This window comes from Tachyglossus aculeatus (genome assembly GCF_015852505.1).
Source record: "Tachyglossus aculeatus isolate mTacAcu1 chromosome 12 unlocalized genomic scaffold, mTacAcu1.pri SUPER_6_unloc_2, whole genome shotgun sequence".
In the NCBI taxonomy this organism is placed as follows: domain Eukaryota; kingdom Metazoa; phylum Chordata; class Mammalia; order Monotremata; family Tachyglossidae; genus Tachyglossus; species Tachyglossus aculeatus.
This window is the reverse complement of record NW_024044829.1, coordinates 7308323-7334892: the sequence shown is the minus strand read 5'-3', so window position 1 is coordinate 7334892 and position 26570 is coordinate 7308323. Positions and strand designations below refer to the sequence as shown.

At 44.2% G+C, this 26570-nt stretch overlaps 1 protein-coding gene across 1 annotated transcript; it reads left to right on the top strand.

The window, feature by feature from the left end:
* Window positions 1–8185: 8185 nt before the first annotated feature.
* On the top strand, window positions 8186–13012 carry LOC119921320 (olfactory receptor 4A47-like; the record flags this gene model as incomplete). The annotated part of the gene is made up of 6 exons (XM_038741604.1): window positions 8186–9039; window positions 9675–9803; window positions 9951–10018; window positions 10101–10238; window positions 12594–12650; window positions 12936–13012. Coding segments are annotated over 6 exons (1323 nt in total), but the record flags the coding sequence as incomplete, so codon positions are not given.
* Window positions 13013–26570: the final 13558 nt, after the last annotated feature.

The window sequence follows — 26570 nt, the reverse complement described above, 5'->3', positions numbered from 1 at the left end:
AGGGAGGAAAGCCTTAGGGACCACCTGGACTTGGGAAAATCAGTAAGAATGGCATTCAGATTATTGTTCATTCATTCATTCAATCGTATTTACTGAGCACTTACTGTGTGCAGAGTACTGTACTAAGCGCTTAGGAAGTACAAGTTGGTAACATATAGAGATGGTCCCTAACCAACAGCGGGCTCACAGTCTAGAAGGGGATTAGAAGGATTAGAACTCATGTATTCTGACTCACAGGTCTGTAGTCTTTCCACTAGGTCACGCTACTTCTCCAAATCCAATCCTTAGTTTAGCAATATCATAAACTACCAAAAATGTTAGTTAAATTATTCAGATGGTTTGATGCCCACCTCTAGAGAATTAAATACCATTAATTGCATTGATTGTCTACCAATCAATCTGCGCATCAGGCAGAAACTCCTCACCCTGGGCTTCAAGGCTCTCCATCACCTCGCCCCCTCCTACCTCACCTCCCTTCTCTCCTTCTACAGCCCAGCCCGCACCCTCCATTCCTCCGCTAATCTCCTCACCGTACCTCGTTCTCGCCTGTCCCGCCATCGACCCCCGGCCCACGTCATCCTCCGGGCCTGGAATGGCCTCCCTCTGCCCATCCGCCAAGCTAGCTCTCTTCCTCCCTTCAAGGCCCTGCTGAGAGCTCACCTCCTCCAGGAGGACTTCCCAGACTAAGCCCCTTCCTTCCTCTCCCCCTCGTCCCCCTCTCCATCCCCTCATCTTACCTCCTTCCCTTCCCCACAGCACCTGTATATATGTATATATGTTTGTACATATTTATAACTCTATTTATTTATTCATTTATTTTACTTGTACATATCTATTCTATTTATTTTATTTTGTTAGTATGTTTGGTTTTGTTCTCTGTCTCCCCCTTTTAGACTGTGAGCCCACTGTTGGGTAGGGACTGTCTCTATATGTTGCCAATTTGTACTTCCCAAGCTCTTAGTACAGTGCTCTGCATATAGTAAGCGCTCAATAAATACGATTGATGATGATGATGATAAAATACCTGCAAGAGGCTTAATGATGACCTTCTGTAGCCCCACCTGAGGAAGGGATACCATGTGTCACTACCAATGACAGCATCACTTATTTTCTATTTGAGATATTACCTTGGGAAGTATCTCAAATCTTATATACTCTACTACTGGTCTCATCTTTAATTTACATTGTAAGCTCCTTGAGGACGGGGATCATGTATTTTCGTTTTATATAAGAAACAGCATGCATGACCTAATGGAAAGACCACAGGCCTGGTTGTTAGGTGACCAGAGGCGACACCTCTTCTACTTACTTTGTTACCTTGGGCAAGTCACTATTTTTCGTGGTACTTATTAAGCACTTACTATGTGCCAAGCACTATACTAAGCACTGGGGTGGATACAACATTATAATAATTATGGTATTTATTAAGTGGTTACTATATTCCAGGCACTGTATTAAGTACTGGGCACTGTACTAAGCTCTGGGCACTTTATTGAGCCCTGGACTCAGTCCATATCCCACATAGGGCTCATAGTCTAAATAGGAGGGGACAGGATTTGATCCCATTTTACAGATTGGGTTACTGAGGTACAGAGAATTTCAATGACTTATCCAAGTTTACACAGCAGACAAGCGGCAGAGTTCATCTGGCTCCCAGGTCTGTTCTCTTTCCTCTAGGCCATGTTGCTTCCCACTTAACCTCTCTGTGCTTCAGTTTCCTCATCTTTAAAAATGGGAATAAGATCTCTGTCCTACCTCTCTCTTAGAGTGGGAGCCCCATATGGGACCGGAATTGTGTCCAATCTGCTTACATTGTGGTAATGTAAAGCAGAACCTCCTTACAATTGACTTTAAAGCACAAGATCACCTTGCCCCTTCTTACCAGACCTTGGTATTCTCCTACTACAACCCAGCCCACACATTTCACTCCATTAATGTCAACCTTCTCCGATCTCCCATCCTCCTGTCTGTCCCCACTTCAATCCATACTTCACACCGCTGCCCGGATAGTCTTTGTGCAGAAACGCTCTGGATATGTTCCTCCCCTCCTCAAAAATCTCCAGCGGCTACCCATCAATCTGCGCCTCAAGCAGAAACTCCTCACCCTCGGCTTCAAGGCTGTCCATCACCTCGCCCCCTCCTAACTCACCTCCCTTCTCTCCTTCTACAGCCCAGCCCGCCCCCTCCACTCCTCTGCCACTAATCTCCTCACTGTGCCTCGTTCTTGCCTGTCCCGCCATCGACCCCGGCTCACGTCATCCCCCTGGCCTGGAATGACCTTCCTCTGCACCTTCGCCAAGCTAGCTCTCTTCATCCCTTCAAAGCTCTACTGAGAGCTCATCTCCTCCAGGAAGCCTTCCCAGACTGAGCCCCTTCCTCCCTCTCCCCCTCGTCCCCCTCTCCATCCCCTGCATCTTACCTCCTTTCCTTCCCCACAGCACCTGTATATATGTATATATGTTTGTACATATTTATTACTCAATTTATTTATTTATTTGGCTTGTACCTATCTATTCTATTTATTTTATTTTGTTAGTATGTTTGGTTTTGTTCTCTGTCTCCCCCTTCTAGACTGTGAGCCCACCTTTGGGTAGGGACTGCCTCTATATGTTGCCAGCTTGTACTTCCCAAGCGCTTAGTACAGTGCTCTGCACACAGTAAGCGCTCAATAAATACAATTGATTGATTGATTAACGTCTGTCTCCCTTTCTAGACTATAAGGTCAGTGTCCGCAGGGAATGTGTCTTATATTGTTGTGTTGTACTCTCCCAAGCAATTAGTTTAGTTCCCTGTACACAGTTAGCACTCAATAAATACTACTGACTGGTTGATTGATTGCATCTACTCCAGTTTTCAGTTCGGTGCTTGGTACCCCAGTAAGTATCATTCTTATAATTATTTTCCTATCCCAAGGGCTTAGAACAGTGCTTTGTACTCACACATCCATGGCACTTATGTATATTTATCCTTATACTCAGTTGCTTCCCTTACCTGTAATTTTTTTTAATGTTTGTCTCCCCCACTCTATTGCAAGCTCCGTGAGGTCAGAGATCATGTCCACCAACTGTATTGCACTTTCCTAGGTGCTTAGAACAGTGTGCTGTCCAAAGTAAATGCTCTATAACTACGATTGATTGTTCTGTATACAGCAGACACTCAATAAATTCTATTAATGAATTGATTGAAGAAATACTAGGATTCCCTGCTATGGAGATATGAAAGTTACTCCTGCAGTTCCTTCTAGACTATGGACTTGTTATGGGCAGGGAATGTTTCTGTTGTTGTACTGTACTTTCCTAAGTGCTTAGTACAGTGCTTTGCTACAGTACGAGCTCAATAAATACAATTGAATGAAGTAATGATAGTTCAGCTGCTACTGCTTTAACGGGGCAAGTTTGGTGCACCTTCAAATGCCTAGTTAGGAAATATGAAATATTTTGCCCAATCCTAACTCCTGTAAGGAGGTAACAGGCCGAAATCGGGCACGTGTCCACTAGCAAAATAGCTTGCTGCTTATTTCACATCTGCTTGCCCTATATGTGCATTCATTCTTGAAGAATCTCTGCAGATGTTACATACAAACCTCGTTCACTTCAGGTTTATCCTTTCCTGCCTTAACTCAGCCCTCTCTTCTGCCACACAAAACTATTTCTCCTCCCTTATTGACACCCATGCCCATCATCCCCAACAGCTCTTCCGTACATTCAACTCCCTTCTCAGGCCCCCGGTTCCTCCGCCTCCTCCTTTCCTCACCCCCAACGATCTGGCCTCCTACTTCATTAACAAAATTAAATCCATCAGGTCCGAACTCCCCAAAGTCACTTCCCCCCCTTCTCCAACCCCCCGGCTCTCAACACTCTCTGCTACTCTCCCATCCTTCCCAACAGTATCCTCAGAGGAGCTCTCCTCCCTCCTCTCAAGTGCTTCTCCGACCACCTGTGCTTCTGACCCCATTCCCTCTCATCTCATCAAATCTCTCGCTCCATTCCTTCTCCCCTCCTTAACTTCCATCTTCAACCACTCACTATCCACTGGTTCCTTCCCCTCTGCCTTCAAACATGCCCATGTCTGTACCATCCTAAAAAAACCCTCTCTTGACCCCACCTCACTTTCTAGTTATCGCCCCCATATCCCTCCTACCATTCCTTTCCAAACTCCTTGAACGAGTTGTCTACACGCTGTGCCTAGAATTCCTCAACAACAACTCTCTCCTAGACCCCCTCCAGTCTGGCTTCCGTCCCCTACATTCCACAGAAACTGCCCTCTCAAAGGTCACCAATGACCTCCTGCTTGCGAAATCCAACGGCTCATACACCGTCCTAATCCTCCTCGAGCTCTCAGCTGCCTTCGACACTGTGGACCACCCCCTTCTCCTCAACACGGTATCTGACCTTGGCTTCACAGACTCCGTCCCCTCCTGGTTCTCCTCTTACCTCTCCTGTCGTTCATTCTCAGTCTCTTTTGCAGGCTCCTCTTCCCCCTCCCATCCTCTTACTGTGGGAGTTCCCCAAGGTTCAGTGCTTGGTCCCCTTCTGTTCTCGATCTACACGCACTCCCTTGGTGACCTCATTCGCTCCCACGGCTTCAACTATCGTCTCTACGCTGATGACACCCAGATCTACATCTCTGCCCCTGCTCTCTCCACCTCTCTCCAGGCTCGCATCTCCTCCTGCCTTCAGGACATCTCCATCTGGATGTCTGCCCGCCACCTAAAGCTCAACATGTCGAAGACTGAACTCCTTGTCTTCCCTCCCAAACCTTGCCCTCTCCCTGACTTTCCCATCTCTGTTGACGGCACTACCATCCTTCCCGTCTCACAAGCCCGCAAACTTGGTGTCATCCTCGACTCCGCTATCTCATTCACCCCTCACATCCAAGCCATCACCAAAACCTGCCGGTCTCAGCTCCGCAACATTGCCAAGATCCGCCCTTTCCTCTCCATCCATACCGCTACCCTGCTCGTTCAAGCTCTCATCCTATCCCGTCTGGACTACTGCATCAGCCGTCTCTCTGATCTCCCATCCTCGGGTCTCTCTGCACTTCAATCCATACTCCATGCTGCTGCCCGGATTATCTTTGTCCAGAAACGCTCTGGGCCTATTTCTCCCCTCCTCAAAAATCTCCAGTGGCTACCAATCAATCTGCGCATCAGGCATAAACTCCTCACCCTGGGCTTCAAGGTTCTCCATCACCTCGCCCCCTCCTACTTCACCTCCCTTCTCTCCTTCTACAGCCCAGCCCGCACCCTCCATTCCTCCACCGCTAATCTCCTCACCGTACCTCGTTCTCGCCTGTCCCGCCATCGACCCCCGGCCCAAGTCATCCGCCGGGCCTGGAATGGCCTCCCTCTGCCCATCCGCCAAGCTAGCTCTCTTCCTCCCTTCAAGGCCCTGCTGAGAGCTCACCTCCTCCAGGAGGTCTTCCCAGACTAAGCCCCTTCCTTCCTCTCCCTCTCGTCCCCCTCTCCATCCCCCCATCTTACCTCCTTCCCTTCCCCACAGCACCTGTATATATGTATATATGTTTGTACATATTTATAACTCTATTTATTTATTCATTTATTTTACTTGTACATATCTATTCTATTTATTTTATTTTGTTAGTATGTTTGGTTTTGTTCTCTGTCTCCCCCTTTTAGACTGTGAGCCCACTGTTGGGTAGGGACTGTCTCTATATGTTGCCAATCTGTACTTCCCAAGTGCTTAGTACACTGCTCTGCACACAGGAAGCGCTCAATAAATACTATTGATGATGATGATGATGATGGCATAGAAGGTAGCAAATTCCCGGACCACTGAGAATTTCCTCAGTGAATTCAGCCAGTGGAGTAACGCCACTGTGAGAATGATGAAACTCTGTTGTTGTTGTTCAGAATGGATTAAGGTCATTCATTTCATGATGTTCACTCCCTCATGGACATTTTCTATAGAGTGCTCTTCAGGGAAACAGAAGTGGAAGTTCCCAAAGACAGTTTAAATACCCCAAATGGGGACATGCATGTTAGTTACAAGTAAAATACAACTTAGGCATTTTTTTGCAAATCTTCTTCGAAAAGAAGATTAAGTACCATTAGAGCTTTGGTCTTCTTCAGACCCTTGGATGTTTATGGAGGTCGCCCTGAAGGTGGAAATAATTTTCTAAAAGCGTCTCAGGATTGGAAGAAAGGATTTCTAACACTAGAGATTGAAAATGTCCTTTTCTGCTGTTTATGGTTTCCCAGAGCCGTGGATGGGAGGCATTCCCTAAATCATCACCATGGGACAGAAAGGTATTAGGTAAAATGTAAGAAGATTTTCCTGAATTAGGTCTGATAGCATGGTCTCCAAGACAAAACCAGAAATTGAGGCCACAGGGAAAGATGTATAGCTTTTAGACTTTTATTAGACTTTGAGTCCACTGTTGGGTAGGGACTGTCTCTATATGTTGCCAATTTGTACTTCCCAAGCGCTTAGTACAGTGCTCTGCACATAGTAAGCGCTCAATAAATACGATTGATTGATTGATTGATAGCTTAAGAAAGGATTATTAAAATAGTTTTCCTTAAACAGGGCATAGCCTGACCTTCCATTTGCAAGAAATTTTGTGCTTATCTATCAAAAATAGTTTGCCACCTAAGCTAGACAAATCTAGAGAAATAACATTCTCATCTCTGGAAGTAGCAAAGATGTGTTTTCTCAGTTTGACTTGTTTTTTAAGTTTAAGTCTTCCAAGTAACGTGTCACATGTTTCTCTTCTCATTGAAACTAAGTGAACAAAAACACTTGACTGTGTTTAGTGGTGTATGACTGTTTAAAATATGTTGATATTAGTATTTGTTTTCTTAGCTTCTTTGTGATGTCACAACTGCAAAACTTCATGATTGTCATGGCAGGTTCCAGGGAAATTAAAAATTCAGCTCATGTATTTTGATGGGGTTTCTTAGTAATAGACTTCAAGTTACACTGTATGAGAAAATGTTTCAGTTATGTTATGGACAATTCATATCTTTCTTGAATCTAACAAAGACACTCGTCACACTTCTGTATGATCATTGTGGGCAGGTTATGTGTGGCCCGCTTGTTATGTACTTCCTATGCTTTTGAACAGGAAATCTGTGGGTACTAGTGGAAAGGGCATGGGTTCTGATCCCAAATTCACCACTTACCTTCTGTGTGACCTTGATCAAGTCACCTAACTTCTCTGGACATCAGTTATCTCATCTGTAGAATGGGAATTAAGATGGTGAGCTCTGTGTGGAACAGGGACTGTGTCCAATCCAGTTATCTTGTATCTATCCCAGCACTTAGTACACAGCCTGACAAATAGTAAGTGCTTAACCTATTCCATAAAAAACATAAAACCCAAAACAGAGCATTACACCCACGGTTATCACTATTTGTTATCACTCTTTGTTATCACCATTTTATTCACTTGAAAAATGAAGAAATGAAAAAAAGATATTAAACCGTTAAGATTAAGTTTGGCAAGGACTGTATATTCTAAAACATTTGGACAATATCAGCATTCAGGAATTGTTTGATGACAATACTAGAGCAATGTAAAAAGGAATATTTTTACCTCAGTTACAAGTATTTCATTTGTCATATTTATAATTCAATCAATCAATCGTATTAATTGAGCATTTCTGTGTCCTGTAACTGTACTAAGCATTTGGGAGACTACAATATAACAGAATTGGTAGACAAGTTTCCCATCCACAAGGTGAAGGCATGAAATTACGTTGTAGATAACCTGTTTGAAAGTCAAAATTTCATGCTTTACCTTTTGGATTTTTTTTCTTGCTCTTAGAGGCAGGAGAGCTTATTATTTTGTCTGAGCTGGCTATCTGAATGTGCATTCAATGATGTATCAAGGACACTGCACTAAGTCCTGGCTTTAATCTGGTTTTTATTTGCCCACTAATTTCAGTTCGGCCACTGAGCTGCTATTGTACCTCACTATCCCTCATTTTCCCCTTTGTAAAATGAAGAAGCTAAATAGAGTTCCATCTAATTCACACAGACTTTGCAGGGAAGAAACAAGATAAAAGAAATGGAACCTTTGCAATCCTACAAAGAGTGGTTCTGCTTGTATCCAAGATTTTCTCTTTCGGAATTTTCATTATATATGCATGTAAACAGGTAAACACTTTGCAGCTGACCTCCGCCACAGGAAGAGAAGGGACATAAAAACAACGTGACAATTCATTCTCCTGGGACTTTCCCAGCATACTGAAGTGCAGAAAGTTTTATTTGTGGGTTTTTTCATCATCTACATGGTGACTATATTGGGGAACCTACTTATTGTGGTAACAATAATCACTAGCCAGAATCTATGCTCCCCCATGTACTTCTTTCTTGCCTACTTGTCCTTGATGGATGCCTTTCACTCTACTGCCACGGCCTCCAAAATGATCGTAGATTTACTCTATGAGAAGAAAACCATCTCCTTCAAAGGCTGTAAGACCCACATCTTTCTGGAACACTTATTTGGAGGTGTTGAGGTCTTTGTCCTTATGGTCATGGCCTATGACTGCTACGTGGCCATTTGTAAACCTCTATATTATATGGCCATCATGAATCAGTTGGCTTCTGGACTGATGGTGGGGTTGACCTGGGTGGGTGGCTCTCTGCACTCAATGGCACAACTTCTCTTTATGTTTCGGTTGCCTTTCGGCAGCCCCAGTGTCATCGACCATCAACCACGTATCTGTGACACGTACCCTCTGTTAGAACTCACCTGCACTGCTACCTACTTCATTGGCCTATCAGTGGTTGCCGATGGTGGGGCCATCTGTGCGATCATCTTTCTCTTGTTACTTCTCTCCTATGCAGTCATCCTGCGCTCCCCGAAATCCCTCAGTTTGGAAAAAAGGAACAAAACCCTCTCTACCTGCATCTCCCACATCACTGTGGTGGTCTTATTCTTTGTTCCCTGCATTTTCATGTACCTGAGGCCTGTGTACACTTTACTTTTCTATACTATTGTCACTCCCATGCTGAATCCCTTAATCTACAGGCTGAGAAATGCTGAGGTAAAAAATGCTAAGAAAAAAACTCCGTAGGAGGAAAACCATTTCAAATTGACATAATAATAATAATAATAATAAATATTATTATTATAATAATGATGTTATTTGTCAAGTGCTTACTATGTGCAAGACACTGTACTAGGCACTGGGATGGATACAAACAAATGGAGTTGTGAAGAACCCAGAGTGAAAATAAATTTATTCATATGGAGGAATAAATAAAGAATAAAGAGCAACAGAATCATTCATTCAATCATATTTATTGAGTGCTTACTGTGTGCAGAACTCCGCACTTAAGCACTTGGGAAGTACAATTCAGCAACAAATAGAGACAATCCCTGCCCACAACGGGTCACAGTCTAGAAGAGAGAGACAGACATCAAAACTAATAAACAGGCATCAGTGGCATCATTAAAAATAAATAGAATTATAAATATAAACACATCATTAATAAAAATAAATATAATTACAATTATAAATATGTACATATAAACAAAAGTGTTGTGGGTCGAGGAGGGGCATAGAGCAAAGGGAACGAGTCAGGGCGATGGGGTGGGGAGGGAGCAGAGAAAGAGGGAGGTTTAGTCTGGGAAAGCCTCTTCTAATGCTTATTCGGTGTTCAAAGGACACCTGAGCAAAGTGCAGATTTTTTTTTATTTTACAGCTATTTCTTACGTTCAGGCATCTCACCTAAGCGGCACCTTTCAGCATCTGAGAACTCTGACAGGAATAAAGCTTTCAGAAACCTGTTCTATGACTTGCAAACTAAATTCAGGAACAGGAATGACAGGTGGTGAGAATCTACGCTCCCCCATGTACTTCTTTCTTGCCTACTTGTCCTTGATGGATGGATGTCTCATAGCAAGCTGCACATAGCTCTTTCATTTCTGGATCATTTGCATCACACCACTCTTGATGATTTCTCTTGGCCTTGTTCAAGGTTTTTAACAGTTGCCTGCAACAGCTTCACCGAGTTATTTCCGTTAACTGTGTTAGCTGGTGTTTGTGGTTTGATTTATTTTTTCAGCAGGATTCCTAGCTAGAACCAGCTAGAGTTCCTGGCTGCCATCTTCTTTCTCTTTGACTTCAGTGGTTTGGGGACCAGTTTTTGGTCAGTGTGAGTGTGGAGCACATGGGTCGATGGTCAATTCAACGTTCTTCTCCATACTTACCGGCTCCTGTGATCTGGACATCTTCGAGGTCCCTCTCTTGCACTACAACGAAGAAAGTACAGAGTGGCCTACAGGAATCCGGCCAATAATGTGAATTGCTTCTGAATATATCTGAAGAGGAGATATTTTTCTGTGCATTTAAGAATGTTTTTTGCTCTTCATAGACACAGAGGAATGGGAAGGACCTCAGAGAGTTCAACTTGGGCAAGTCACTTCTAGATGCCCCAGTTCCCTCAACTGGAGAATCAATATCTGTTCTACCTCTTGCTTTTATTGTCAGCCCCATATGGGATAGAGACTGTGTCTGAATGATTAACTTGTATCTATCCTAGTTCTTAGAACAGTGACTGACACATCCATTCATTCATTCATTCAATTGTACTTTTTGAGCACTTTCTGTGTGTAAAGCACTGTACTAAGCACTTGGGAGAGTACAATAGTAAGCATATAGTAAGTACTTAAAAATATAATAAAAATATAATCTTTCCCTCTGTCTATGTACATTATCAAAATGCAATGAGGATAATAATAATGATAATGACAGTATTTGTTAAGAGCTTACTGTGTGCAAAGCACTGTTTTAAGCGCAGGGGTAGATACAAGGTAATTAGGTTTTCCCACGTGGGGCTCACAGTCTTAATCCACATTGTACATATGAGGTAACTGGGGCACAGAAAAGATAAGTGATTTGTCCAAAGTCATACATCTGGCAAGTAGCAGAGCTGGGATTAGAACCCACGACCTCTGACTCCCAAGCCCATGCTTTCTCCACTAAGCCACGGGATCTGTGCCTCTCTGGAAAATATTAGGGAAGAATTCTCAGTCAGCACACCATTATGCTGCTTAGTGGCTTTCACTGTGAGCAAATTACTTTTCAAAAGCAATTTAAATATCTTAGGATGGCTTTGAGGTCCATTATCTTATTCTGTCCTCAGTGGATATCAAGAACAATTAATCACCAACCTGCATGTAAGAGCCATTCACATATTTGAAGAAAATAATTAACTCACCACAGTCTTCTCCAGTCTGAATAATCCCGGTTCCTTAGTCTTTCCTCGTGGGCATTTTGGATAATAGTAATAATAATAATAATAATAATAATAATAATAATAATAATAGCATTTATTAAGCGCTTACTATGTGCAAAGCACTGTTCTAAGCACTGGGGAGGTCACAAGGTGGTCAGGTCGTTCCATGGGGGGCTCACAGTCTTCATCCTCATTTTACAGATGAGGGAACTGAGACACAGAGAAGTTAAGTGACTTGCCCAAAGTCACACAGTGGACAATTGGCAGAGTGGGTATTTGAACCTACAACCTCTGACTCCAAAGCGTGTGCTCTTTCCACTGAACCACGCTGCTTCTCCAGCATCGTGGAGACTTTAGGACTTTGGTTACTAAACCTATGTCTTTATGTTACTCGTCTCAACTTTTCAAATTCTGCACATCCCCTTTCAAATGTGGAGGCCAAACGTGTATTTGAATTAATCAATCAATCAATGATATATTTTGAGTGCTTATTGTGTGCAGAGCACCAAACACTTGGGAGAGTACAACACCGTAGATTTGGTATAAGTGTTACCTGCCCACATGGAGTTTACAGTCTGGGGGAGGCAGACAGATACTAAAATGAATTATGAATATGTACATAAGTATTGTGGGCTGAGGGAGAGGCAAATATCGTGTGCTTAAAGAGTACAAATCTAAGTGCAAGAGCAAAACAGAAAGGAGAGGGCACAGGGGAAATGAGGGCCTAGTTGTGGAAGAGCTCTTGAAAGAGTTACAATTTTAACAAGGCTTTGAAGGTGGAGAGAATGGTGGTCTGTCAGATATTTAAGCTGGATCAGAGAGAGGAGGTGGGCAAGAGGGTAGCAGCTAGAAAGGTGAGATGGAGGTAAAATGAGAAGGTTAATAATATAGGAGCCAAGTGAGTGGACAGTGTTGTAGTGGGAAATCAGTGCTTCTAAAAATTTTCACTTGGAAGGCCAGCTGCTACCTTGAACTCAACATATCTAAAATTGAAGTCATCTTCATTCCCCAATCCACTCGTCCATTCAACATTTTCATAACAGTTGACAACACTATCATCTTCTTTATCTTTGAAGCCTGCAATCTTGGCAATGTCCTGACCCCTCTCTCTTTCATCTCTCACATTCACTCTGTCAATAACTCCTCACATTTTTCCTGCTACTACATTTCCCAAATCTACACCTTCCTTTCATCAAAAATGGCCACCACCATTTGATATTTGACAGATCCTGGGTAGACTGTTGTTTCAGCGTCTCCACTAATCTCCCTCTGTCTGTTCAGGCTCTACCCTTTCTAGTCTGTACTTCACTCTGCTTCTCCGGTCATTTTTCTGTATTTTCCACTCCCAATAAACCCTGATAATCTGTTCCTCTCCACATTAAGCAAAACCACCTAACCGCTTGTGTAAGGCTCTACTGCAGCTCAGGTCTTCTTATGATAGTAATAATTGTGGTATCTATTAAGCACTTACTATGTGCCAAGCACTGTACTAAGTGCTGGGGTGGATTCAAGCACATCAGTTTGGACACAGTCCCTTGTCCCACGCGGGGTTCACAGATTCAATCCCAGATGAGATAACAGAGACACAGAGGAGTTAATAGACTTTCCCAGGGTCACACAACAGACAAGTGGCATAGTCGGGATTAGAACCCATGACCTTCTGACTCTTAGGCCCGTGCTCTATCTACTTTGTCATACTGCTTATGTATTGAGACTTTTGCTCAGCTACTCCCCAGCCTGAACTTTACATTCCTTCCAAGAAAATCTGCATCTGTGAAAATGCTGTTTTTGAGGGCACCTGAGAATGTTTCTGTTCCTAATTGGTTTCACCTCCATGAAGTTTATTTAAGTGAAACTCATTTACCACCCTCTTTCCTGGCTACCTGTTGAATATTGTATGTCTCAGGATTTTTTTGGTATCTTTAAATATTATCAGTATTTATTCTATTTTCAATTCATTTGGATGAACTTCAATCATAGCCTTATTTTAAAACTAGTCTTTCCAGGAGTCACAAGGGCCAGTTTAGGGAAGATAGGTCTGAATATATCTTCCTTGATCTTGTTAATTGTGGTCGAAATCCATCTGGAGCATTTCAGTGGATATAAGCTTTATCCAAAAGATTTCACTTGAGGGGTTTTACTGACAAAACAGGATTCTGCTTGACTTCATTCATCCCTTTTTCTATTGGCATCAAGAGGACATGGACTGGGCCACTTCTTCCTTGGGTGAGAAGGAACTTGGTAAATACTCAAAGAAGTGGATGAAGAATCAGGAAAATAACCGTAGAGCACTTATGAACATACCTTCTAAGTTATATATTATGTATTCATATTAATGTCTGTCTCCCCATATAGACCTTAAGCTCATTATGGGTAGGGGACATTTTGCCAATTCTGTTGTATTTTCTCTTCCAAGTGTTTAGTACAGATCTCTGCACACATTAAGTGCTCAATAAATGCCATCGTTAATGATGATGATGATGATGATTATTATTATTAATAAAGGAGGCCAGCATATCTTTTGGGAAATTTGATTAGAAGAAGTAAATATGACATTAGACTTCCTCCCAAAGTGAAGATTTTCAACTACTGCAAAGCCGCATCTGTTTCCCTGAGCTCTTCCATCAGCATCACTTCTTGGAGCAAAATGGATAAAAACGAAGATATCCTGATTAACTTGTATGTACCTCAGCACTTAGAACAGTGCTTGGCATATATTAAGTCAGTGACTTCCTAGCTAAACTTGCTAGTAAGCTAAGTAAATTAAGCTCTCTCAAGTGATTGACAAAAACATAACTAATGAAACATATCCAGGTCACTGCTGTTTGGTAGGTTCCATGAAATAACAATGACCCTGCTATTTGGCCAAATCCTCCAAGGAAGCTAGTGAATCAATAATTTGTAATTTATCCCCTTTATCGAGCACATCCTGGAAGTACATAGGGTAGACCTTGTTATATTGTGCTCTCCCAAGCTCCCAAGTACGGTGCTCTGCACACAGTAAGTGCTCATAAAATACAAATGAATGAATGACTTTCACCTCCACTCCCCTTATGCATGGATAGGAGAACATTCTTGGCCATTTCTGTCCATTTTGTTTACTTGGCTATCACTGTCGTTTGAATATCGATCCCAGCCATATCCCATCAAAGGCTAAGTTATCAGTTGTAAAGCTGTCAGGATTCTGCCATCTCTGTTGTGATTCTGTTGTGTATTTCTCTAGACAGTGGAGTTCCACACTGGAAAAATGGCTGGAGAAATTCCTCTCTCACTTCCAGGAGCTGTATGAAATGACTACTAGTAATCATCGTAATCATAATGGCCTTTGAGAATGAAAGTCAAGATTTTCTTGAATGTGAAAGAGAACAGAAAGAGGAAACTTGACCTTTTGTTTCATGAGACTAGTGTCAGAATCCTACTCAAGTTACTTGTAAAATGGCGATAGTGGTGAGCCCTCTCTGCCTCTCAAAAAATACCAAGAGTAAGAGTCCTGAGCTAATCAAAGCAAGATGTTAAAAACATTCAAATATCCACTTTCATAATAACTGCCTTTTTTTAACAGAATTTTCCAAATGACTACGTTTGCTATTTTGGGTCAATCAATGATATTTATTGAGTACTTACTCTTTGCAGAGCACTGTAATAAGCTCTTCGGAGAGAACAATACAACAGCGTTGGAAGACACGAACTTCCAGTCTAGAAGATCAGCACTTCTGCAGGTGCCTCTGGGCATGAATTATGTCTATAGGAGTCCATCATCCCCATCCCTCTCCACCTGTACCCCAGGCCCCGCCTCCACTCAAGTTGCAGCTTCCAGAAAGGGAGAAGTTTTGGCATTCACTGCTTCAGTTGTCCTCCCGGGACAAATTAAGGTCTAGCCAGCAAGTCATAAAAGGGACAGTTTCAGGAGGGACATAAACGTTTCCTCAAACACTTGACCAAAACAAAGTCCAGCGTAGATACACTTTGGCAAATGTTCTTATCAGGAGAGATTAGTCATTCCTCTGAGAGAGTGAAAATTGATACTTAACTACATCTCTGAACTTTGATCAAGATAAAATATCTGTTGTGAGAAGATGGTTAGAGAGTGGCTGGTGACAAAAAACAGACTGAGCTTGCCATGATAGCCAGGTTTTGACTCCAAAGGGCAGGGCAAGCTTCCTCCTGTTTTCTGAGGACAGGGAGATGTATCAATTTCTGATCAGACCCGCAGGAAACAACTGGATACAGATGACACTTAGGTCCACTTAGGACACAACATTCTTTGAAGTCAATGCTTGAATTGAGTGCTGGTCTTGACTTTCTAACCTGCAGATGGACTGGTGCTTTGCAATCTGAAGTTGTGTAGTACCTGAGAGAGTCAGAGCTGGGATGAAAAGCCAACTCTGACACAGGACATAATCTACTTTCAAAATGCAGCAAATGTAAGATTTGAATATTGGCTTATTTTTTGTTTTATTTCTCAAAAACAGCCCACAATTTTTTTCTTCGTCAAATCAATGCAATGCAAACACTATCAACTTTGATCTTGTCATCTATTGTTAAAGTGTGAATATTATTACTAATTGTCTGAATGGACATACTCAGGGTTGGCTCTAACATAAAGTTACGGAATCTGTAAAATGGGGAATGAGACTGTGAGCCCCACTTGGGACAGGGACTGTGTCCATGCCAATTTGCCTTTATCTTCCCTAATGCTTAGAACAGTGTGTGGCACATAGAAAGCACTCAGCACAGCCCCTCTTCCACATGGGGATTACAATTTCAATCCCCATTTTACAAATGAGGTAACTGAGGCCCAGAGAAATGAAGTGACGTGCCCAAGGTCAAACAGCAGACAAGTGGCAGATCCAGGATTAGAACCCATGACCTCTGACTCCGAGGCCTATGCTCTATCCACTATGCCATGTTGCTCCTCATCCCACCTATAGCCCCTCAGCACTTATGTACACATCCATAATTTATTTATATATTTTAATGTCTGTTTCCCCAAATAGACTGTAAGCTCCTTGTGAGCAGGGAACGTATATACCACCTTGGTAGTATTGTGTTCTCCCAAACACTTAGTTCAATGCTCTGAACATAGTGCAAGTGCTCAATTAATATGCGTGATGGATTATTGCTTTCTTACATTCCTAATCTCCCCTTTAACATCCCTATGTCCCTCTAGTATATCATCTTGATCTGTTTATCCATCCATGAATTCGAACCTCCTGAACCTACTAATATTTTAAACCAGAATTTCTTCTTGTTAACGTGAATAGTTACAAAGAAATAGCTTGGCCTCTGGAAGTCAGAGGACCTGGGTTCTAATGTTGCCTCTGCCGCATATCTGCTGTGTGACCTTGGGTAAGTAGCTTCACTTCTCTGGGCCTCAGTTACCTCTTCTATAAAATGGGGATTAAAATTGTGAACCCGACGTGGGACATGGACTGAGTCCAATATGATTAGATTGTATCTTCCCCAGTGCTCAGTATTGGGCCTGGAACATGGTAAGTTGTTGCCGTCTGCCTCCATGCGTCCAGCGCAGTGGGAAGACAGGCACTCGCAATGGAAGAACGCAGGCCAGGCGAGTCTCAAGGTGGACAAGGAGACTGTTTATTGGGTTAAGCAGCAAGACTTTTATATCTTTCAGTCACATTCTGTATTTTTCCATGTTGCTGTGTTTATAACTAACACAGCCATTCTGTAACCTTCAAAACCAGTAACAAGCAACACCCGTCTATGCAAGGCCGTAGGGCCGATAGCAAGTAACGCTTGCCTGTCCACAGCTCTCCTCTCAGTTCCTTGTAGGTCTTCCTGTGAGCACGGAAGGCCTGGCTTACTACTTAGGCCCAGTAATTGATGGGCCAGATGTTTAGTCTGCCACAAGTCCCCCTTTTTGTTTTTGAAACAATTGCATAGCATGGAGTTGAGTAAGAAGCGGGCGAAGGAAAACAGATAGCCATCGGGCAAGGCAGGACAGGCAAAACAAGGCCAAGATCAACAAAATAATATATGAGAGACTATGAAGCAGCATTGAGAGCCAATTAAAAGGATTAACCGCCTCAAGGGCAGAAATGATCGGTGAAGCAATATCGGCAGGAATGATCAAGGGAGGGGTATTTTTCATAGCATCGGAGAGTAAGGCAAGGTGTGACAAATCAAGGGAGACATTCGAAGAATGCCAGGCTCCTTCGAGCCAATTTCGGATCGCGGACCACGAAAACCCGGGAAATGCGGCATTATAATAATATGGGGTCACACAGATATGAGGGTAACGATAATCACAACGTTGAAAAGAAAGTTGAGTGCGCAGAGCATCAACCTCATTTCCTAATTCTATAAGAGAATGCTGTAGAAGAGAGACGCGAGCGGTAAAGTCTTTATCTAATCGTAACTGTGTTTGCAGAGCATCAGAAACATTTCTTGCAAGGGAATTAACAAAGGGGGCCTGTGTTATTTCAGTATGCAGGGTAATAGAGGATAAGATGGTAGCAGTAATAAGGGATGCCAAAGCAATAAACCCAGTGATTAACAATCCAACAAACCGACGATGTCGCCATTTTGGAATACGAAAATGATCAGCTAACATCTGCAGGGCAGAATCCGCAGGGGACTCTGCCCAAGGGTGGGATAATGAGGTGGGTAGTATAGCATGACGAGGTTGTTCTACTATAAGAATAGTAGCAGTGGCATCACAGGTGGATATACATTGGGTAAGTCTACAATTATCACATGTAATATTCCAGAGAGAAGGGAAGGGGATAAGGGACGGGTAGCCAACAGAGAAGGCTTGCAGTGGCAATATACATGCTCTTATTTGCCGTTCTTCCATATGGACTGGGATAGAATCGAAAAGGACCTGTAATCGAGCAAAAGCAAGTGTGATTGGACCCAAAGCAGCAAAATCCCGCCAAAGACTAGGGCACAAGGGGGAGGAAGTTCCGGCACGAGAGGAACTTAAAGCCTGGAAAGCATTCGTGGGCAGAAACCCAAGATAACTATGCAAAGGGGATAAATAAGTAAGGTTGTCATGTCCGCCCCAATTCAGTAAGGTGGCTGGGAATACGTGAGAGGACAAATGAATAACCGTGGGGAAGGGTTGTCGGCACGTTTGCCAGATAGGCAAAACAGACTCTGATGGTGGCCAAGACGAGCTGGCAAACACACAAGAAGGAAGTTCGGGTACCGAAGGTGAGGTTCCCAAACAACGGGATACAGTAGTCAAACGGGTAATCCCACAGTACACCGAACGGGGTTGGGGTTCACGCAATTCTCTTTCTTGAGCCTAAGTAGTGAGGGGGAGCAGAGACAAACACGGACTTGGGGTCGGAGCTGCAGAGAAACATATAGGAGTACGAGTAGCAAGGAGGGAGACATTGACAAGGGCCTCTTCTCCTGGTCCTTCCCATGGAATCGCATCCCCCCTACAAGATCAGAAACATTAGTGAGAATATCTCCCACCGTGTCCTGCCATGTAACGGGCCGCACCCACGGAGGGTACGGAACAAAAGTCCAATAGTCTTCAGTAATCACAACGGTGGAAAAAGCGAGGATCAGGAAAGCAATCATCATTTTGGGGAACTGGGCCGCTGATACTCCGGAGGAAAAGTCACGGAGTCTGTCTCCTGGTTCTCGGTCAGCTCCTGAAGTACGCAGGGTGAGGGAGAACACACTGTAGAAAGGACGCGGCATATGTTCTTTGTAGGTATCCAGATCGGGCAGTCCTCAGTTTCTGGAAAGACACAAGCATAACCTCGGCCCCACGTTAATAAGGGATCTGGCCCTCGCCACTGCTGCGTGAGGGGGTCCTTCCATTTTACTCTTTCTGGGTGTTCTTTAGTGTCTCTGCCACCCCATTTTTCAGCAGGGGTGAGACCTTTGTCATCCATAGTTAAAAAATTAAGGGTATATATAGCGGATTGTAATTGTCTATGGGGAGAGGTCAGTTCATCTCCCCCTTTTTGTTTTTCCAAAAAGGCTTTGACCAACGATGACGATTTTCGACAATGGCTTGACCCGTGGGACTGCATGGAATACCCGTAACAAGGCGGATAGCAAAAGTATTACAGAAAGACCGGAACGCCTTAGAAGTGTATGCGGGGCCATTGTCGGTTTTCAATACCTGTGGAATTCCCATAAAGGCAAAAGCAAGAAATAAATGATCCATAACATGTTTGGCTGATTCACCAGTGTGAGCTGACGCAAAAGTAAATAATGTACAGGTATCAACAGTAACATGAATAAAGGCCAATCTACCAAAGGGAGGGTAATGCGTGACATCCATTTGCCACAGCTTTCTTGGCACAAGACCACGGGGATTCGTGGCTTCAGAGGCCGCAGGTAATGTAGTAACACAGGAGGTACAAGCTTTCACAATGGCCCGCGCGCTTTCCCGAGAAATGCCAAATTGACGGCATAACATTCCTGCTCCTTGGTGGAAGTGCCGGTGGGCTTGCGAGGCTGCGGCTGTAGCGTCTAAAGGGAGAAGAGCCGGAGCCAACAGTGGTGCAACAAAAATAATCGCCTTTGGTGCGCCAGCAAGTTCCCTAGTAAGTAGGTCCGCACAGGCATTACCTTCAACCAATGGTCCGGGGAGGAATGAATGCACCCTATTATGAGAAATATGAAAACGATGAGAACGAGCACGAATCGTTGCTTGAAGTTCCTGGAACAAAGGAAAAATGGCTGCCTAGGAAAACCGGAGCGCAGCAGTCTCAATGTGAAGAATAGCAAAGCATGCACACCGGCTATCTGAGATAATATTAAGTGATTGAGGGAAATCGCGAAGGACTGACATCACAGCTACAAGTTCCGCGTGTTGAGCGGAATGGGACAGAATGGGGATAACGCGGGAAGTGTCCGGAGGACAGTAATAGGCAGCTCGGCCTTTCGTTCCATCTGTAAAAACTGTGGTAGCCCCCGGTACTGGGTCCGGAACCGTGATGCAGGGGAATACCCATGCAAAAGGTGAGAAAACCTTTAATCGTGGAATATCTGGGAGACCAGTATCCCAAGCCCCGGTATGCATTACCAAAAGGATCTGCCAATCGGGATCGTTGCCAAGAAGTGTGGCAAGTTGATCTGAAGTATATGGTTGGTATAATGCAGAGGGTCCGGTCCCAGAAAGGATGGTAATGCGCCTAATTAAACGACCCAATAACTGGGCTACCAAAGTCGGATATGGGGAAACAGAGCGGTGGGGCTGAGTGGGCAAATGCATCCACTCAACCAATTGTTGCTCTTTACATATAACCCCTGTAGGCATGACAGAGGCGGGAACGACAACGGCAGATAAGGGTATCCCTGGGGTGACACGGTCCACCGTAGCCTGAGCCAATTTTTTGACTACCTGCTCTAACTCCCGGGCGGCTTGTGGTGAAAGGGAGCGGGGGGAAGAGAGCTCCGGGGCTCCTCTCAAGGTAGCAAAAAGGTGAGATAATTGATCGATGGGGATTCCAAGATAAGGGCTCACCCAATTTAATTCCCCCAGTAATTTTTGGAAATCATTAAGGGTTTTTAATTTTGAAACATCCAAGGTAGGGGTCACGGGGGACACTGTCCGATCTGTCAAAATATGTCCCAGATAGGTGATCGGGGGCTTTGTCTGGACTTTCTCGGGTGCAACCCGCAGCCCTCCAGATTCTAGAGCCGCCAGAAGAGCAGGCTATAAGGTGTGTAGTTGGGCTGTGGTGGCGCAAGCACATAATATGTCATCCATATAGTGAATAATATATGCCTCGGGATGCTTGACGCGGAGCTTGCGCTATCAGAAGCGCAATGTAAATCTGGCACATTGTGGGGCTATTTTTCATTCCCTGGCGGAGGACCGTCCAATGATATCATGTAGTATGTTGAGTCCTGTTAGCCACAGGGACTGAAAACGCAAATCGAATACGATCGTCCGGGTGGAGCGGAATAGAGAAAAAACAATCCTGAATATCTACTACTAATATCGGCCAATGCCTAGGGATCATAGCCGGGTTCGGGAGCCCAGGTTGCAGCGCTCCCATCGACTGCATCGTCTTATTGATTTCTCTGAGATCAGTCAACATCCACCAGGCCCCCGAGCGCTTTTTTATCACAAAGACAGGGGAATTCCAAGGGCTATCGGAGGGTTCAAAATGCCCCGCCGCTAATTGTTCCACGACTATCACTTGTAAAGCAGCCAATTTCGGGGATGGTAGCGGCCACTATTAGATTCATTGTATAGGACGACTGTAACCCATAATCGCGAATACTTTTCCGCAACTCCTTAATCAACTCATAAGGGAGAGAGTCATACTGAGCCGGCCGGCCGGGAAGATACGCCACCGGCATCGCTTGCAGTAGCTGTCCATCCCCTCGGAGCAATGCCTCCTGCCGGCAGCCCGAAAGGGCCCCGGTGTAGGCAGGCTGTGCCGTAGCAGGCACAGCATATACATACGGCGTCGCAGCAGACAAAGGGGGAGCAAGGTGGGGAGGGGGAACGATCGACGAACGGGATACCACCTGCAGGCGCTGGGTCTGCAAAAGGTCCTTTGCTGTGGGTGCGGCAGCAGCCGTCGTTGTAAGAGGAGCCAAAGGCGGGTATAGATCAGATCCCTCCTTCTGGTCTGCAGTCCCAGAGTCAGAAGTATCGCCAGAGTCATTATGATCCTGGTCCCGATACAAGTCCTCGGGATCCGGAACAGTAGCGTACATCGGCTCCAATCCTTCTGTTGGTGACAAAACTTCAAAGGACAGGGGGTCCTCCTGATCACTCCCTGCCCCCAAGTCGCGCATCGCCGGCGCCTCCTGTAACACCCGTTCAGCGGGATGCAGCGCCCGCAGCGCCGTAAAAACAGTTTTCCATGTAATCAGTACCCCTTTGGGTAGGGGCTGGGACAAGCTTTCACGAGTCTGTAGCTCCCTGTAAGCATCTCGAAAGTGATTTGAACTGGAGGTCGGGAGCGATCATTGCGACACGCTTGCTCTGCGCACAAATCAAAAAATTCTGCCTTCTAAAGCAAATAGTCTCCGCCATCCAGGACAGTCTTGGCTAAGGTTTGCCAATCATACGGGCAAAGAATTGAGGAAGCAATACTTTCTATGAGTGCTAACACATAAGGAGCGGTGGGCCCATATGTTGCAGCACCCTGTTTCACTTCTTTTAATAGTTTGAAATTCAAGAGTTCGTGGGTACATATTAACTGACCAGGATTAGCAGGGTCAGGTTGCTCCATCACAGGGAAACCCATCAATAATTCAATAGGTATCTCCTCTCCCCCTTCCATAGCAGCCCCCATCGCTCGCTGCAGAGGTGTTTGTGCTGGTTTCGGGACCCATGGAGGGGATGGTGGAGGGGGTGGTGCGGAAGGAGCTGGCTCAGTGGAAGGATTCCACTTTCCTTCCTTTGGAAACCAAGGGCAGCATTTTTCCACGCATTCCAAAAATTGTTCAATCTGGGCAGTGGTGATAAACAACCCACGCTCCTTTACAACATCCTTAAGTAATTGGATATAATGATCCCGAGAACGGAATTGAATTTGTCCCATTTTCTTCCCTGTTGCAAGCCTGGTGTTTGAAAATGAAAGTAAACTTAAATGCCCTCACCTCTTCGGTTCCTTAGTGAGTCACTGCACAGTGATGAGTTGCTTCGTGAGGGTTGCGGTGCTGAGTCTGAGGGTCCAGGCTTCATGTCCCTGTCCCTGTTCGGGCGCCATTTGTTGCCGTCTGCCTCCACGCGTCCAGCGCAGTGGGAAGATGGGCACTCACAATGGAAGAACGCAGGTCAGGCGAGTCTCAAGGTGGACAAGGAGACTGTTTATTGGGTTAAGCAGCAAGACTTTTATATCTTTGTCACATTCTGTATTTTTCCATGTTGCTGTGTTTATAACTAACATAGCCATTCTGTAACCTTCAAAACCAGTAACAAGCAACACCTGTCTATGCAAGGCCGTAGGGCCGATAGCAAGTAACTCTTGCCTGTCCACAGCTGTCCTCTCAGTTCCTTGTAGGTCTTCCTGTGAGCACGGAAGGCCTGGCTTACTACTGAGGCCCAGTAATTGATGGGCCAGATGTTTAGTCTGCCACAGTAAGTACTTAAAAAATACAATTAAACAAAACAAAATAAATTGGAGGTGAAATGCTCATTACTGCAGGGTGAACTGTTTTCTTTTGTTTGGTTTGAACCATCTTCCCAAAGCCTTGCAAGTTGTTACCTTCTCCTTACATGGTGTTATTCGCTCCCCCCTTCTAGATTTTAAAACCGGTGTTGGCAGGGATTGTCTCTATTGCTGAATTGCACTTTTCAAGAGCTTAGTACACTGCTCTGCAAACAGTAAGCACTCAGTAAATACGATTGAATGAATGAATGACTACCAATTCCAGATTTGCTCTGTCTGCATCCTTCATAAATTTATTGACTTTAATCGCACCACCTCTCAGATTTGAACCTTAATGCTTTAATTCTGTCTTCACAAGGAAGCTTCATCACCTCCCTGATCATCTCCATTGCTCTTCTCCGCTTCTTCTCCAGCTCTGCTTTATCTTTCTTAAAATGGAGCAAGCATATCACAAATCAAAAGTTACTTTGAGATCTCTTCCCTAAACCATGCTTGAAAACTCTGAGTCCATTATCATATAATTGTAATTTGATATGTTTCTCCTTGGGTAGATCACCTTTTCCTTGCTCACCTGAAATTGCTCTCTCCCTTTTAAAATACATCAACTGTTCTATAGACTAGTAAAATATCTCCCACTATCTTCCTCTCTCCTGTTGCAGTAAAAACAAGGCTAAGAATATTTCTGACCGAAATACTTCTCTGGTACACCTTTATTTAAACAACCTGGTGTCTTTGGCACCGAAGAAAATGGTTCAGTGTCTTTTCAAATATGTATATATCCTTTAGATTGTGAGCTCGTTGTGGGAAGGAACATGTTTACCAACTCTGTTGTGTTAGAATCTCCTAGGTGCTTCATATTGTTCTCTACACATAGTAGGCATTCAATAAATATGACATGATTGATTGATTGCTATCCACTTTTTCTTTCTCTTATTTTTCTGTAATGTTCTTTGTGTCTGACCCCCAACTAGATTGTGAGTTCCTTGAGAGTGAAGATTATATTTTAGAAATTCGTTGTACTGTCGCAAGCATTTAACAGAGTGATCTGCACAAAGAAAGTGCTCAACAAATACTTTTGATTTATTGATTGATTGCCTACTGTCAGATAGTGATGGGAATACCTTTTAGGTCTAGCCCATCTAGATTATTGATTTTCTGGATTTTTGACCATCTGGATTGTATTTAGTTCTAAATCATCAGAGACATAGCATGGCCTAGTAGATAGAGCATGAGTATGGGAGTCAAAAAGACCTGAGTTCTAATACTGGCTCCACCACTTGCTTGCTGTGTGACTTAGGGTAAGTCACTTCACTTCTCTGTATCTCAGTTACCCCATCTGTAAAATGAGGATTAAGACTGTGAGCCACTTTTGGGACATGGACTGTGTCTAACCTGACTAGTTTGCATCTATCTCAAAACTTGGTACAGCACTCAGAACATAGTTAGTTCTTCACGGAGTCCAAAAAAATATCCAGTTTATGTGAAGTGGTATTTTAATGCACATTTTTTTCTATATTTGTGGTACCTCCTTGTTAGATGGAAACCTCTTCAAGGATAGAAAGTGAGTTTTCTCCTCCCTCGTCTTCTGAACAGAGCTGAGGCTTAGATACTCAATCAGTGCTGCTATGTGACTGTGTAATTAGAAGAGTTGAAACCTGGAGGTTCCTTTTAGCCTAATCATTTTGGAAATTTGTCAAAAGTTCAACAATAAAGAATCTTCAAATGTCTTCATATTTGGTCATTATGATTCCAATATGGAAAGGATTTTTATTCTCTTTCCAGATAAACTAACTCTTACCCATGTCCTTCATGGAAAACATGGAGAAAAACAATAATGTGACAATTCATCCTCCTGGGTTTGACACAAAATCCGGAGATTCAGAAAACGTTCTTTGTCATTTTTCTCTTATCCTATCTGGTCACAGTGATGGGGAATCTGCTCAACATCATAGCCATAAAAGGCCAGTCCAACTCTGGGCACCCCCATGTATTATTTCTGGTCTATTTGTCCTTCATAGTTACCTGCTATATGCCCTGTGTGGCTCGCAAGATTATTATAGATTTTCTGTAGGAAAGGAAAACGATCTTCTTCAGTGGCTGCATGTCACAGCTATTTGCAGAACATTTTCTGTGCCAGTGCCAAGATCATTCTCCTCATGGCGATGGCCTACGACCACTATGTGGCCATCTGTAAGCCCCTGCACTTCACGGCCATCATGAGTCGGTGCATGTGTGGCCTGCTGGTGGGGTTGGCCTGGACAGGAGCTTCCTTCATGCAACCATCCAAATCCTCTTCATGGTCCAGTTGCCATTCTGTGGCCCCAACATGACTGATCACTTCATCTGTGACTTGTTCTCTTTGTTGAAGCTTGCTTATCAATCAATCAATCAATCAATCGTATTTATTGAGCGCTTCCTATGTGCAGAGCACTGTACTAAGCGCTTGGGAAGTACAAATTGGCAGCACATAGAGACAGTCCCTACCCAACAGTGGGCTCACAGTCTAATAGGGGGAGACAGAGAACAGAACCAAACATACCAACAAAATAAAATAAATAGGATAGAAATGTACAAGTAAAATAAATAAATAAATAAATAAATAAATAGAGTAATAAATATGTACAACCATATATACATATATACAGGTGCTGTGGGGAAGGGAAGGAGGTAAGATGGGGGGATGGAGAGGGGGACGAGGGGGAGAGGAAGGAAGGGGCTCAGTCTGGGAAGGCCTCCTGGAGGAGGTGAGCTCTCAGCAGGGCCTTGAAGGGAGGAAGAGAGCTAGCTTGGCGGATGGGCAGAGGGAGGGCATTCCAGGCCCGGGGGATGACGTGGGCCGGGGGTCGATGGCGGGACAGGTGAGAACGAGGTACAGTGAGGAGATTAGCGGTGGAGGAGCGGAGGTTGCGGGCTGGGCAGTAGAAGGAGAGAAGGGAGGTGAGGTAGGAGGGGGCGAGGTGATGGAGAGCCTTGAAGCCCAGGGTGAGGAGTTTCTGCCTGATGCGCAGATTGATTGGTAGTCACTGGAGATTTTTGAGGAGGGGAGTAATATGCCCAGAGCGTTTCTGGACAAAGATAATCCGGGCAGCAGCATGAAGTATGGATTGAAGTGGAGAGAGACACGAAGATGGGAGATCAGAGAGAAGGCTGGTGCAGTAGTCCAGGCGGGATAGGATGAGAGCTTGAATGAGCAGGGTAGCGGTTTGGATGGAGAGGAAAGGGCGGATCTTGGCAATGCTTGCACCGACACCCAAGTCTGTGGCCTGTTGGTCATGGCCAACAACGGGGCGAT